Source organism: Dermacentor variabilis, chromosome 3 (assembly GCF_050947875.1).
Source record: "Dermacentor variabilis isolate Ectoservices chromosome 3, ASM5094787v1, whole genome shotgun sequence".
Classification (NCBI taxonomy): domain Eukaryota; kingdom Metazoa; phylum Arthropoda; class Arachnida; order Ixodida; family Ixodidae; genus Dermacentor; species Dermacentor variabilis.
Genome location: NC_134570.1, coordinates 170134865 through 170150713, shown reverse-complemented (window position 1 = coordinate 170150713; position 15849 = coordinate 170134865). Strand labels below are relative to the sequence as shown.

The window sequence follows — 15849 nt, the reverse complement described above, 5'->3', positions numbered from 1 at the left end:
CTATAGCTCGGCCTAGTATTCTTTAGTGTCATTTTGAAAGAGTGGAGCGGGGCGGCACTTATCACGCTATAGATTCTCTTAAGATACGCGGCAGCCAGTTCACAGAGCGAACACACGCATTCTCAAGAAGCCTTTTCTAAAAGAACACGAAGACTGTATAGTAGTGCCTAGGATAGTGCAGAGCAGTCCATAGGGGGGAGGGGCTTCGCAGGGCTGTGTTCGATTTACTGGTCGGACGTGCTGTCTGATATCCCCAATATAAGTCTTGTAAGCATTCTCTTTAATACTTTTGATGTGCGTGTGACCCCGGCACATTTTGATGGACGTGCTTGATGCTGCAATATTAGCGAAAGATGCCTCGTAATGACAGTGTTCTGGCAACACCAAAGCTTTGTTAATTTGACCCTTGCTTTCGATGCGACTTGCGTTTGTAGAGGTTTAGGGACACCTTCGGGATTGACGACAGGGGATTTATAGCAGCCCGTTGGGAGTATTTTAATTCCTGCGCGCTGCTTAAGGCGTTGCGGTCGGTAACTTGTGCATTGCCAGAGGTTTATTTTTGAGTATTCTTTATGCCTATTGTTGGTCCGAGTATACATTTCCTTGGCAACTGCGGTTTGCAATTGGGTGGTCTACATCGTTCGCAATGTCTCCAACATCCCAACTGCCTGGCATGCACTTACGAACAGTACAAGCTTAGGAACTTCTATAAGCGTGTGTGACTATTCGAAGTTTTGCTTACTATTTGAATAGCTTTTGCTACTTTATTTGTCTACGATTTGATAAATAACTATTCGATATTGTCGAACATTCGTTTCACTAGAATACTATAAGGAACAGCAGCAGTTCTTGCAGTTTACAGGAATAAAGACATATGCAAATTGAGACTAATCTGCTATATTAGATTCAATATTGAAAGGTCGTTTCTCTCAAATATTCTGATGCGATCCGATTCCAAGATATTGCTGCTTCAGCATTCCTACATTTTACTGTTTCTTTTACCTAAATGGCGGGCCTTATTCTTTGACACCATCAATCACAATGGATTTTCCGTACCGACGAACGCAAAAGTGCGGCCTTATGAGCGCAAATGGCGCAGGTCAAGAGCAATGGAAGTAGAAAAAGAAATTTATTACAAATTTCTGTCTCTCTTGCCAAATCGCCTACCTACTAACTTTATGAAGGCGCACATTTTTTTTTCTGGCTAAGTAGAGTAAAAGAAAACAAGTGCAATAATTTTTACACTATAAAGATCAGAGTTTGACGAAGCTCCTTATAGACCCTATATTTCTAAGTTGAAGCACCTTTGGTCGCTTCAATAAGGCAGCGACTTGGGCGTGTTGGTACATATTTGAAAAGGTGGCAGCGCAAAAAAAAAAAAAGAACGCAGACGAAGACGAGTCGACAAGGGCGAGCGTTTAACCTGAGATGAGCAAGTTGGATTGCGACCCTTGAGTGGGCGGAGCAGACCAGATCCTCAGTCTCCCCAGTAATTTTTGCCAGGGAACTCCATTGTTTGGTCGGCAAGGACGTCAAAGGTCAGCACATGTTCATATCAGGCATTGTGCATCCTACCGCAAACTTGCACTCTCGAAGATCTCGGTACAAACGTGCTTGGCGTCTCTATTCAGACCGCAAGGTTTTGACAACACGTATTCCATGGCTGAAGGATGGCGAAAGTCCTCCGAACAACACCCTGACTTCCTAAGGTAGTTGTTTGTCATGGACACCGAAATAAACTTCCCGAGCACGGCATACTGAGGTAGCAATGCATGAAACCGTAGCACACGATGAGAAACAGCCAACGTGTGTATCGTTGGTACAGCGCTCGTCCTTGTCGTCTCGTCTCCATGAGTGTTTTTTTTTTTGTGCAGCCGCCTTTTCAAGCATGTTTAGTCGCTCAACGCGTACGCCTCTTTATTGTCACCTCATCCCTCGAAAAAGAACAAATGTCTACAGATTCTATTGTCTGCAGAATCGCACTATTTTTGGCAGCGTTAAAGTATCCACATTTCTTTATATTAATGCCCATTAGGCCGCCCACAATGACAAACGCAATAGTTCCAACAGGTATTTTATCCAGTCACGTCACCGAAACTCCTTCATATGCTAACTTCAGGCGAACCTTTCTTTGTGAACCGTCGCTGCATTTGCTAACTACGGCTGCTTCTGCCATCTTGCCGAATATCTCACAAATAATAAATAAATAAATTAGCTCTCCGATCGCGGGATCGAAGCTCAGTCTCCCTGAACATCAGCAGGATGCTCTGACGATTTGGCCAAAGTTTTTCTTTGTTTTATTGTTTTTTATCACAAACATACTTCTCTAGTCAGCGCCAAATGACCCTCTTAAACGATTGGCACGTGTGAGAAGTCATGGAGCACGTGCGCGAATGCCAGGTTCCATTCAAATTAGAGGGAGGAGTGAAACGGGTGAGTAATAATCAACCTTCTCAACCAATTTTTGTATTGATACACCTTTCCTCTCCATTCTGCGCTCGACACACATCGAACATAGTTTTCGTCCTGGTGACTTCAATGCGTCGATGTCGCAAACTGTGCCTTCGCGTGAACTCCTATTTGCGTTACTGCTTAGCATATGAGCGGTGTCGTGAAGAAACACTGCATGACACTAATATTGTGACCTGCAGGGTGCGTAAACATTGAATTAGCTTACCCCTTGCATAAGGCGACAATAAACATAGTTGCTCGCATCGTGATTAGTTTTACATCATTGAACCGCTTTGCTTGGCGCGCTATAACGTAAACCTATTCCTATCTCTTTCCATTCCATCTCTACCATTAACCCTCCACGATCGGCTTAAAATTCATCGGGCCACCCCCACTTCGCCTGCCGGTCATGTGACGTCACGAAGAGAGCGAACACTCACCGCGTCATAGTGACGTGTACGCATAAAAGATGCAATATTAGGCGGAACAATACTTTCTTCGGAACAGCCGCGACCACCCCGTTCCATAAGGAATACAAAATGGCTGCGCCGTTCGCTGTGGTACTGACTACTCGTAGCTGCAGGGAAGAATGTATTTCTCTGTCTATCATAAAATATTTTTCATGAAGCTATAACGTTGTCCAGCTCTTTTGTCCTGTATAGGGCACCTTTCTGCGAGCACTTCCTCGCTGAAGAGCCATATTATGGTCAGCTTTAACCTGCCCTTCCACGCCAGCGTTATTTTAGACCAGCCACCGCAAATTATGCAAGGGGAACTGGACCAATCACAGGCACCGGCATCACCCTCCTTATCTGTTTATCTACATTCACTGCGGTATCTCGCACTAGCCGAAACCCTCTCCGCTTGTGCGCACTTCTCGCCCGTTGTCAGCCAATCAAACAAGAAAAACTTGTCAAGGCGGCAATGTTGTTTGCAACCAAAGCAAGCAGACATAACCTACACACAATCAGAGCGCGTTTGGTTGCGCTGTTCAACAACAACGCTGTGAGTCAGCGCCCTGTGCTTGCGTCAACGGTTGTGTAAACGTGACGTAAGGAGATTGGAATAAATACAGAACGGATTGTACGTTTCACGTTATACGGCGCTTGAATTCTAAACTGTAGGTTGCATCTGAATAAATATGCTGTACTCTGGCCTTGTTCACAGCATTCTTCGTGACCACATACACGTGCTTTGCGCATGCATTAAAGTCTACTCGTTTCATCGAATGCTTCAAAAATAATTATGCATATTGAGAATGGAATGCACACTCATCACGTATGACCAGGGGCTAAATTCACAAGGATCCTATTTCCGAAGTTCTTTTTACCATTGGCAGGGCACCTCCGTTAATATATGTCCAGCGCCATGATTGACTGACATTTTCTCTTACGAAAGACTAACCTAAGAGCTTCTCGTGGATTCGGGACCATATATACAATTAAGCACAGCTGCACAATCAAAACTTTCTGCTGTACTTATTTGCGAGCTGGCAACACGTGTGTGTGTGGGGCATTGAACTACATATATTTGAATGAAAGGAACCTATCTAAATCTAAAGGCTGCCACCGTTGCACGTTGTTTGTTGTGGTTTAGTGTATTATCTTTTAATGCAAGAGCCAGTAAGCTTTGTTAAGCACGTGAACGTACTTGGCCACATACCTGTTGCCCAAGACCAGAGCCTAGTACTACGGCAGCAGCGCGTCAGTTTATGTCAGTCTTCTGTGCCTTATAGTGAACGCTCCTATTCTGAAGAGGCATTGTCACGTTTTGTATGATGGCGACCAGCAGCCGTAGTTTCAAATGGCCTCTCCGCTTAAGCCGCGTTTAGAGTACGGCGTCTGCAGCGTGTCAGTCAGCCGGCGACGCTACGATCGCCGGAAATTTGCCCCTGTATAGTTCAGTGGTTCAGCGTGCTGAACGTTGCCCCCAGCAGTGCTATACGTTGCCGCAACGCATGCGCACATCTTCCAGGCGAGCGATCACTTGCGTATTTGGCGACGGCGCAAACTCAGCACGCTTGCTTCAATGCACACGAACTGTAGGCCAGCATAGTGGCGCCAAGAGAGCTAGCGAACGATGCACTCTGCTCTAGTGGCTCTGGCGTCAGATGGGAAATGTTCCATTCCTTGGTGAGCAGCACCGAAACCCGCTGAGCGCCACCCGTAACGCTGACTGCACCGGACGCTAGACTGCATAGCGTTGGATTTTCGCGAGCCTAGCGTAACTGCGCCGCGCGTGGACCGCGTCCACGCCACGCCGGACTATATCCGCGCCTTTACACCTTTACACTTGCAGGCAAGTTCTACGAGGCTATCATCGAGCGCGGACGCACGGACCCGTGCGATGACTTCTACGCGCACGTGTGCCGCAAGTGGACGCACAACGCGCGCATTCCCCCCTACGCGAGGAAGTTCTCGTTCGACGACTGGATCATCTCAGACATCGAGAAGACGCTCTTCGCAGAGGTCGAAGGTAAGGCGTATATAACCGGGCACTTCTGAGCTGCCTACGAATGCTACTTAGTAACACGCTGTTTCATTGACGCCAGGTATACGGCCCATGACGTTTATGGGCCAACAGCTGTACAGTATTTGTTCGCAGTGCTGCTTTTTGCACAAGGCGCGGGTGCATGCTTAACTGACGTACCATTCCTAATTATGAGCACGAGCATAACTGCACGCCGTTGATAATTTCACGCAGAAAGATGCTACGCCTACACTTTCTTGCTTCGCACAATAAAAATAATGTAATTTTTCGACCTTCACAGTCTCAACCGATAACATCTATACTCCGTTCCATACACATCAGTCAACGCTCTGAAGACTAGAGAAGCTTCTTGCAGTGGCTTCGTTTCCACTTGGATATTGTTCCATGTTTCATTTCTTTTCTTTTGGCGCACTTGTGCGCAACGGTTCTTTGTTTAGGCTCAGTATTGTGTGAAACAAGTTTTAATCTTTAGAAAGAAGCACTTTGTGGAATACGGCTTTTAATGCGTTGTTTTTGATCATATTAATATTCAGTGTTATATTCGGGTTCTTTATGTATAACCCGAGCCTCATGTGCATGCTCGCGAAGCACCTATCGCAATCGGTGCGGAGCCCCGATTGCGATAGCAAATTAGTAAATATCTGTGCGAAGCAAGAATAGTAGTTTTATCGGCCGTATAGACTTGTAAACATTCGTCTACTAACTAAATTGGCAATGATAGAATATGTAACCGTGACTCACCGAGGAAGAGAGACACAGACACAGCGCCGTCTTAGCGTGTCTGCTTCTTTCTACGTCCTTGTCCAGTCGCGCTTACCCATTGTTATTGATCCAAACCAACTAGCCCGTCAATGTGTTTTAACTAAATTACCAGCACGGTGCCACGCGCGCACAGGTAAACAAGAAAACACCTCGCTCAATGACAGCGGAAACTGTCTGCGAGAACGCTGGAGTTAGGAATTGCGGCAGCAGCGGCGAGTCAATTGACCTCCATACATCTGTCACTTCAACGAAATGTCGAAATGCAAATACGAAGCTACCGGCACTACGCGCTCTCTGCAAACATCGCAGGTCGCTCTGAATATGAGGCCCGCGAGGGCGCGCACTTTGGCCACGTCGCAGATTGCTTTCAAGACACACCAGGGGCCGTATAACGTAAAACTATTCCAATATGTTTTTATTCCAACCTCTTGACGTCAAATTTGCGTAACCGCCGACGCAAGCATCAGGCGGTCTCCCGCAGGGTTGTCTGAACAAACCAATCAAATGCTCCCCTCGTTCATAGGTCACTTTTGTTTGCTTGAAAAACGAATAACATCGCCTGCACTGAGCGGCTTGTCTTATCTAATTGGCTCACAAGAGGCGAGGAGCACGCTCTAGTGGAGAGGGATTCGATGGGGCCGAGCCACTGCGCTGAATATCGATAACCGGATGAAGAGGGCAGTGCCGGCGTTTACGATTGGTCCGCTTTCCCTTACATAGCTAGCGGTGGCTGGTAGAAAATCGCGGCGGCATGCAACGGAAGCCACTAAAATGACACTAAAACGGGTCCTCAGCAAATAATAGTTGGCAGAAGGCGGTCGTAAACGTTCCGAAAGTGTTCGAAAACGTTACACGGCCAGGCAAAAAGGTTTATTACACGCAAATAAACACATGCTCTCCGGCAGGGCAGAGTAGCGAGTGCCGGAGCGAACGGCGGCAGCCATGTTTTATTCCTTGCGGAACGGGGCAGCGTGCGGCTATTCAGAAAGAAATTCAGTTTTGTTCGGCATATTAATAGATCTTTCACGCGTTCGCGTCACTTTGACGCGGTAAGTTAATATTGTGAGAAGCAGGTGAAGTGGGTGCAACCCGAAAACTTTTGACCAATAGCGGAGGGCTAATGGGAAAGAGGCGTCGAATCAGAAATAACTATTTTCGTTTTGTTCGGTCAAATTATGCATAATCAGTGCGCACACGTGGTATCAAATGGGGAGCTATCGCGGTTTTCGTGACGGGGTGTTCCAAAAAAGTTTTTGACCAATCGCGGTAGGCTGATTGCAGAATTAGAATAGAAAAGTTTGGAATAGTTTTACGTTATTGCGCCCCAGCGCCCGCAACGCGTCCCTACAGCGTCCGCCAGAGGCGTCTAGTATGGCGTCCGCGATTCGCGTGGCCAACGCCGTGGTAGACACCGCGGTTGTGTCCACTCTGTACGGAGCGGCGGGCGAGGAGAACGTCGAGTCACCGTAGCAGCCGCCGGAGAAGAACGCCCCTCCTCTCTCTTCTCACCCACTGCCTCAAGCTCCAAAGGACAAGGCATAAATCCCGGCCGTGTTCCTCGCTCGCGAACGCGTGATTGAACCGCGTTCGCCGGCTCACCGTCAGACGCTTTCACTCACACGGAACCTCACGGTGAAGGCGACGGCCGAAACGCGCCTGGAGTGTCCAGATAACAGCTATCGCGATAAAAACCCGAAAAGAACAACAAAAATAACCGTGCGGCATCACAGTAGAAACGGAGAGGGCGCGAACGCGGTCGCACTCGCTATCTCGATGGTGCGACGTCTGATGTGCCACAGGGAAAGCTCATGTGCTACTCGTGCAAAGGAGGGGGGCCAGGAACATGCGTAGCGACCACTGCGGCGTCGCAGACGAAACGGTAAAAGGCGCGAACGGGGTCGTGGACGCTACGTTGACCTTGACGGTGCGATCTTTGGTGTTCCACAGGGGAAAACGCAGGTGCTACACATGCAAAGAAGAGAGACCAGGAACATGCACATGCATGCACACCGAGCACCGCGGCGCGGAAACCCTAACGGAAACGGCGCGAACGCGCAATCCTCCTGTTCGCCTCCAAGCGCCTTCCTTCTCCGGCGCTCGCTTCTCTCGCGGCGACGAATACATTGTCGCCGATTTCACAGACGGGAGACATACCCTTGCTCGCAAAAGGCTATCCCGGCACAGTCTGGGCGCCGCGGTCACAAACTCTGAGAGAACTACGGTGTTACAGCACTGCAGTGCAGAATTATTTTTATTTATTTATTTATTTTCGAAATATCGCGTAATATGAGTAAGCCCAAGCGGGGTGAATACGAAAGAACGTAAGAAACGCACGAAGAATAAAGAAATTTCATTCGGCAGCCTGTTCAAATTCTAGCGCTTTGGAATTCAAGTGATTAAAGAAGCAAGAGAAGAAAAAAAATTGTTTGCTTAACACCTCTGCACATGCGAAATTCGCAACCAAGGTTACGGTTGTTGGTGCCACTTGTGTTGAATCTTAATGATTTCAACTTTTCTCTGTTGTGTACTACTAGAAGAAATGGCAGGAGTGTTGATGACACTCAGCTTGCAGCATTTCGAGTATGATACCTTTTCTTTCTAGCGAAGGAGCTCTAGCTACTGTTGCTCACTGGAAATAAGCACCTTAAAAAGTGAGCAATTGCGTAAACTAGATACTCGTCGACACATGTCCAACGGCATAATTTCAGACAGTGTGTTCTCGATAATTGCACGGTGTGCATTGACGATATTTCGCTCTTTTGTAGACGCACACTGGCAACGTGAAATTTCAGGCTTCCATGAACGTTTCATGCAGTTTTTTGTTGCCATGCCTTCCAATGCCCAGTTGCCAGACTTGTTCTTTAGTTCTTGCAATTAATGGAGCTATGTTCTTGCTCATGAAGCAATTAAAGGTTACATTTTAGCCTATTCACCATTCCCACTTGTTTATTTCTCTTTTTAATTTGTCCATGAATTCTTTTGGAGCTAGCAGCTTGCATTATTGCAAGCGAGGTACTCTTTGCATATTCTTGCAGTGTCAACATTCTGAATGAGGTTGTTAACCGCGACGGTGTCCCGTTAGTACTGGTATAGCAAACGCCTAAAGTAGGATACACTTTTTCATATAGCCTGAGGGCGTTTCCCCCGGTCTTACCAGAACTATTTGTACACTGCGTATGCGTTATAGTTCCTGAAACATGGTAACAAAAAGAGACGTTTCATTTTCTTCACTCAAAAGCATGTCGTTGTGGCATGCTTTATTCTACTACATGCATTTTTCTAGGTATAAATATGTAGGTCTCTTTCGCTCTATTTATGCTAACTGCGCCCGTTCACTCTGCGAATGCAAATATTTTGCCTCGTCATGATGCGAAGGCGAGCACTTAAATACAAAATGCTTAGTAATCTGTGGGATTGTTCACCCCTTATTCCAGCTTCGATAACAGAGCAAGGTCAGATCATGAACCAAATGACGCACATTCCTGTCCGGAAATTTGAGGCAATCTTCGCAGCATGTCAAAACGCAGGTAAGCAAAAAACTTAGAAAGGTTTTTGAGCTCATTTTCAGTTTCTTTGGTTTATTCATTTATAAATTTTTTTTGCTTTTCTCCTTGAATACTACTGGCAAGCAGCGACGTGAGATTAGAATCCCGCAGTATTACCATTAGTGGCAAGGCCTGGGCACTGTGTTCTGCTTGAGCACAGCTTTTGGTGCAGGGCCCGTACATTATATGAATGTCTTTTCTCAAAGATGGTGCCACAAGCCACGGGGGTTGATGGCAGCTTAGCTTCGGAAAGGAAAACAGTCGTCGGCTGGCGTCCCGCCGGAGTGTGCGTGGCCGTTTTGGTTGGGCGGTACCTATGTTCTCAATCGGCACGATATACTTCATCGGTGCGCTGGCTACATTAACGGGCGTGGTGTGTGCGCCGGCTAGGGGGCCGCCTTGTTAACCATAGTCACTGTTGTGTGCCGCTTCGGTCCACATTGTCCAGCACCTGTAGCCACTTTGCCTGCGTAGGTTTCGAAGATTGTTATAGTATCGCTACACCGAAAAAGGTTTGCATCCTGACGTTTTTCGTCAATACGCTAATTCGTAATTCTCATTCGGAAGCTGGGTAAATGGCATGACGCAAGTGGGTACATTTACCACAGCTGTTTTTGCTACCCCTTTTCCTAACAGTGTTATGGACAATTAGAAGAGAGAGAGTTATATATTCTTACATATGACAGTTCCCAGTGACCCAATCATGTCGCTGCTGTGTTGCAATTCGTCGTGGGGTGCTTCGGAACGAGCAACTGAGGTTGTAAAAATATCTCCCGACCCATAATGTGTCTTCTGAATGTAAGCAGCGATACTATGCGCCTTCGGCTTAGCCGTGATAATGCGGGATGTGCAACGGTCATCTGCGGATAACTGCCTGTAAATTATCCGCATATGAAATGCCATTTTTTGAGTTTAAAGCGTCTCTGACATCTCGTGTCTGGTTCCAAGCAGCGAAAGCAGCCGCAAGTGAGTGAAGACGACATCTTCTGCTGCACCTAAGCTAACTACGTCACCATGGACAAAAAGCTGTGACCAGGGTTGAAGAAACAGATTAGTCCTTCTCTATATTTTGCTCTGTCTTATCATATTGTAACGAGCCGGAGAGGGGGAACGCGATCGAGGCGCCGTTGAACCTTCTGGCCGAAAGTTTGTAGAATTTCCGTCGCGGCTACGTGCAGCATCAGACACAGGGTAACTGCAGCTGGAAAGTTTTGGATACCCAGCCGCGCGGTAGTGACACGCGCGGTAAACATGTCCTGCTTCGCCGCAATGAAAGCATAGCGGCCGGCGGTCAGCGGTGCGCCACAAATCGGTCTTTCGAAGCGGGTAGCCGGCAGAGGATTCACTGTAGAAACGAGGCGCAGCGATCGACTGGCGGCGATACGGCATAGTCGGCGGCGGCTGTGACTGTCGAAAATAAGGCGTCGGGGGTGGCGGTGATGGCTACGTCGTAGTGGTCGACGGTGTCAGCAGCATCGAAGTGGCAGAGGTGGACGGCAGACAGCTTCCGCGTAGGTCAATCGTCGCGGCACCGCCTGCCAGTCGGGCGACGAAAAGGCCTCTCGAACTTCCTCCCGAACGATATCAGCGACAGAAGCCACCGCTGGTGCCATGGGAGAGATCCCGAGCTGCCGGATCTCCTCTCGCACAATCTCTCTGATGACTTCACGTAGAGACGTGCTGCAGCTCTCAGGTAGAATGGAAGCGTTCACCGGCGAGCTCTTGCGATCATATTGGCGGTACCGTTGCTGTAGTGCCCGTTCTATAGCGGTAGCCTCCTTGGTAAATTCGGCCACTGTCGTTGGTGGGTTCCTCACGAGCCCGGCAAAGAGTTCCTCCTTCACTCCGCGCAAGAGATAGCGCAACTTCTTTTCTTCGGCCATCTCAGGGTCTGCTCTGCGGGAAAGGCGCGCCATATCGTCTGCAAACATGGCAACGCTCTCGTTTGGTTTTTGAATACGGGATTCCAGTAGGCGCTGCGCGTTGTCTCTTCTGTCGCTACTAGTGAACGTGTCTAGCAGCTGGGTGCGGAAGGCATCCCACGAGGTCAAATTTCTCTCCCGGTTCACAAACCACGTCCGCGCACTGTCTTGAAGCGCAAACTAGACATTAGACAGCTTTTGCTGGGAGCCCCAGTCATTATAACTGGCGACACGCTCAAATTGGTCAAGCCAATCTTGGACATCCTCAAAAGCGTCGCCGTGGAAACTTTCTGGTATCTTAGGATTCTGCAGCGTCACTTGCGATGGAGTTGCAGTAGCCATGGCGGAAGTAGGTTGACGCGTTCCAGCAGGGTCCTGCAAAGGGCTGAACTCGGGCGTCAGGCCTAGCAGGCGGCGACTGTACCAGTGAACAGGAGTTTCGATGAACGAAGGTGATTCCGCTTTCGAGGTATGGCTCCGCGAAGGGGTGCCGAGCATGAGACAATCCTGCCCAGCACCTCCACCAGTGTCGCAGCCTATTAGGAGACGGATAGCCGGCGTAGAGGACGTGTAAAAGCAGTTTTATGAGAGCAGTCAACGCGACGTCGTTGTCGTCTCTGTTTTTCCACTCGCGCGCCACTTCAGCGTCGTTCTCATCGCCTGGCACATACCCGCGGCGACTATACAGGATGTGGCAATATACAGGTGATCCTAATATCCGATCGAACCGAAGGATACAATGGAATAGTATTAGAATAGAATCGATACATCAGCCTAGCTTCAGTACATTTTATTTGGGGAGGGATGCATTATTGCAGAAGTATTTCATAAGCTAAGCAATGTAGCGTTAAATCATTCCCATTTTAGACTACAGTTCAAGGGATGAATTATAATAAACGACGACCACAATATCAATCCGTTATTCCCTGTCCAATATACTTGAAAACGAATCGCAGCTGTACCCTAGGATTCTGAATCTCGTTCAAGCGTTATGATATTCCCTAAGTAATGCCGTACACCTGTGACAATGCATGATCACCGTCAATAGCAGAATGAGAAAGTGACACCGCTGATGAATAGCTAGGGGCCTCTTTCGTTTGGAACTGATGGATACATGATATATATAAACGCACGTCAAACGAGTCGCAGCTGTATTCTCTCTTGGACAAGCATCCAGCATGTCTTGCATAGCCAGGTACGTTGCCGGAGGTCAGGTGGCGAAACCATCTAAGGTCACTGCTACGCGACACCCTAAATTCGTCCCATATCCCAGTGGGAATGAATTCCGCTCCAAGTTTCCGAACATGCACTCGTGTGAGACGGGGTTAAGGACCATCGTGACGTCGTATTCTCCGGTCTACCTATCTGTTGAACCGGTGGCAACAATGTCGCGTGTTACAGCGTAGATGTTTTAAGTAAGACTCGGTAGGCAGCACATTTATTTTTTATTTGGCAGTAATCCTCTGGAAACGTTCGTAGGGCGATTCATTTTCTAGTGGCAGCATAGTAGGGATACGCTGCGCTAGGTCACATGAAATAAAATATGCCCACGGAGATGATGTGCAATGCAGAAACACGGCACCAAAGCGAAGAACATACAATCAGATCCACCACCATGCAAAGGATTTCCCTATGCATCTGTGTGTAGCAAATCACACCTTCCAGAAAAAATTCACCCTTGACTTACTACATGACAGAGGCGGGACGACTTCAGTACAGACGGATTTCTATTTGTAGCAAGGAAATGAATTGCTGTCCCATGTGAAGTCACTTAAGGGGTTCGTGCTGCTGCAGCGTTTTGATTGTCCGTTTTCATTTTGTCGGTGCTGATGTGTGTTGTGATACCCCCGTTAATACTGTATTTTTAAAGATTATTATTATTTATTCTACGATGTGGACCAGCTTTTATTCTCATATAGCCTGGAGCAAACAGAATCGCCTCTTCGATGGGTACTGCCGCCTGAAATGAGTTTTCCGTTACGCGCAATCGGCGCCGCAGAGCGCAACAGCAGCATGGAGGACATCAAGAAGATGCCACGCATCCTGGGACTGGAGCACTTCCCGTCGCTAGACCCCGAGGGAGACCCCAAGATCTCCGTGATCGCCGCCAAGCTGGCCAAGAACTTCGGCCTCTTCCCACTCGTCAAGGTCCAGATGAGGGTAGACCCCGACGACTACTCCAAAGTGATCATCTACGTGAGTGTACAAAGCTCGCACCGCGAAAGTTTGTATCCTTGAAACTGAAGCGCCACGCAGCAGTTGTCGACACTTGTGGGTAGGTTCATCCTTAGTGAAATCTACAGTGGCGTCTGAATAATCGAAACTTTCGAAGAAGAAATCGAATAATGTCTTATTTGTTTCGATCTTCGAATGGAATAGTGACTATTCGTAAACGCAAGTTTATTTGAAATTTTTCGAATATTTGAAAACGGCAACTGCACCCAAATAAACATAAAATAGGAGCAAAAGTACGGTAAATTTTCGCCCTCGCCGGCATACCGCACACACAAAACATGAGATCTTGCGTAGTGGAGCAGGCTACGTAAGTTAGGTAGTCATGCTTTACAGGCTGTACAGCAATTATTTGCACTCTCTGAAGAGCCCTGTACATGCGAAGAAACTACTTCCTTGCTCCTAATCTTTCATTCGTCCTTTCATTAAACAAAGCTTTATAGGGTACTATGTAATGGCAGAAACTTGCGAACATTAAGTATACTGGGTTGTGAACATCGTTTTATATTACTGGTGATAACGGCTGTTCATAATTAGAAGCCAATTCAATACGTATCCTATATGCGATTGACTTCATTCGCTCCTGGCACTATTCGGTTCGTGTTTGATTTGGTCTCAAAATCGCTATTTGCACACCCCTAGAAATGTACACGTGTTGCTCTCAGTACCTGTGATATCTCACGTGTTCGTGGGAATGAAGACATCGCATAGCGTAATTTGGCGCACTTTTTTACTACACCTGAAAGTGGGGAGAAATAGCGTCTGTAGAGTCTTGTTCAAATAGTTGAACCGATGGCACCATCGCAATCGGCACAACTCTGTCAACAGCTGTTGACAGAGTTGTGCCGCGTAACTTGCATGCGTCGTTTTTCTTCCGAATTTAAGATATTTCGTGCTTTTTCTTGCAAGAAAGCTAAGGAAACGTCGCTTCACGTTCTTTGTTTTTTGTAAGCCTCACAATATTCAATAAAACGCTTGGCCCCTTTGCTTACATCATTCATATTGGCCCGCCGTGAGAGAAGTGAGATACTTTTGATACGTAAATTGGATTTTGCTGCCTGTCGGCATGCAAGAAGTACAGAAGTATCCGGAAAACAACAATTAAAGTGTTTCATTGAACTTCGGGCACAAGAAAAAGTGCAATCGAGCTTTCGATTTAATTTCTTTAGGTTTGTTCGAATGAAAGCGCTAGTCAATGCAGGACCTTATTGTTTGGTGTAACTTACAATAGATTTCGTGGGGAAAAAAATCGGAAAGCGTGATACTTCTTGGCGCTTACGCGCAATCGAGGTCACATTGCGATCCTCTTTACAACTTCACTTATACAGAAAATTTTGTCGTAGTTGCTAGGAAGTGTAGTAAAAGCTTGTCAAATAGGTCGCTGAGTTTTCTTTCTTTTATACTCTAGCAGGCGCGCGAATTAAGATGAACAAATTTTGTTTTAAGAAAGGAAGTTTACTCCGCTCTTAGCGAAAAGTGGCAGTTGAGATGGAGCAAGGCCTATCCTAGCTGAAGCTTCGTACTTACTGAAGGTCTATTACGATTGCGGTAGAGCGCTTACAATGTAATGTTGTTAACGTAATATAATGGTCCGTCCAACTACTCTGCCGACCCGTTTGTATATATATGGTAACTAAATACTTTGGACGTTTATTAAGCTTTTCGAAACTGTTAGAGAGCTGAACCATGAGTGTGCGGACTCTAAGAGTGCTGAAATAAAACTTGTTTTAGCCACATGAGGTCACTTCGCTCTCCCGTCAAACGGACTTATCACACAACGAGACACACTCAGCTGCTTGAATACCCTCGCAACGCCCACAATATTGAACTACCTACCTCACGCTATTCGTTACACCATTCCTGTTTTCCGTCTTTCTTTTTTCTCGCAGTTGGACGAACCAGAGACGACGGCGCTGCCCAAGTTCATTCTCTCGACCACAGAATCTTCAAATTGGCTTCGCCAGAGTGTTTGCGACGCCATGCTGTCCGTGTACGGTATCGTGCCAACGAACGACCAGTGGGACACGCTGTGCGACAACATTCAGGCATTCGACATTGAGCTCATAAAGGTACGCGTGTGTGGGAGGAGTACCATGCTCTCGTCTCTGACGTGGCCGAAATTGCGCCTCAGGCCATCAAGAGGAAGCTTTAGCTCGGGTGCTCCTATCTAAATACCTGTAAAAGGAGAATTCGTTTTTCTCGGCAACCACTGCACCAAATTTGACGAGGTTTGTTGGATTTAAAAGAGAACTTAAAATCTAGTGACTGTTCGTTTCGAATTTTCGATTTAGGTCATCAACTTTTTATAAAGAACGGGCAAAAATTGAAAATTTTTGAAAATTTTCAAAAAACGAGACTATCAAGTTTACAACTCTGTAACTCAGCCACGAAAAATCATAATACAATGCTATGAATTGCATCTAATAGTACATTTAAAGCGGACAAAA

The 15849-nt window shown here is 47.0% G+C and overlaps 1 protein-coding gene across 1 annotated transcript in view; it reads left to right on the top strand.

The window, feature by feature from the left end:
• The window catches only part of LOC142576513 (neprilysin-1-like), a 76733-nt gene that overhangs the window by 16097 nt on the left and 44787 nt on the right, over positions 1-15849 (top strand). Inside the window, exons 5-8 of the mRNA XM_075686665.1 lie at positions 4750-4926; positions 9138-9230; positions 13170-13366; positions 15292-15471. Of these exons, the coding sequence (XP_075542780.1) occupies positions 4750-4926; positions 9138-9230; positions 13170-13366; positions 15292-15471 (647 nt within the window). The remainder of the gene's footprint in view (positions 1-4749; positions 4927-9137; positions 9231-13169; positions 13367-15291; positions 15472-15849) is intronic.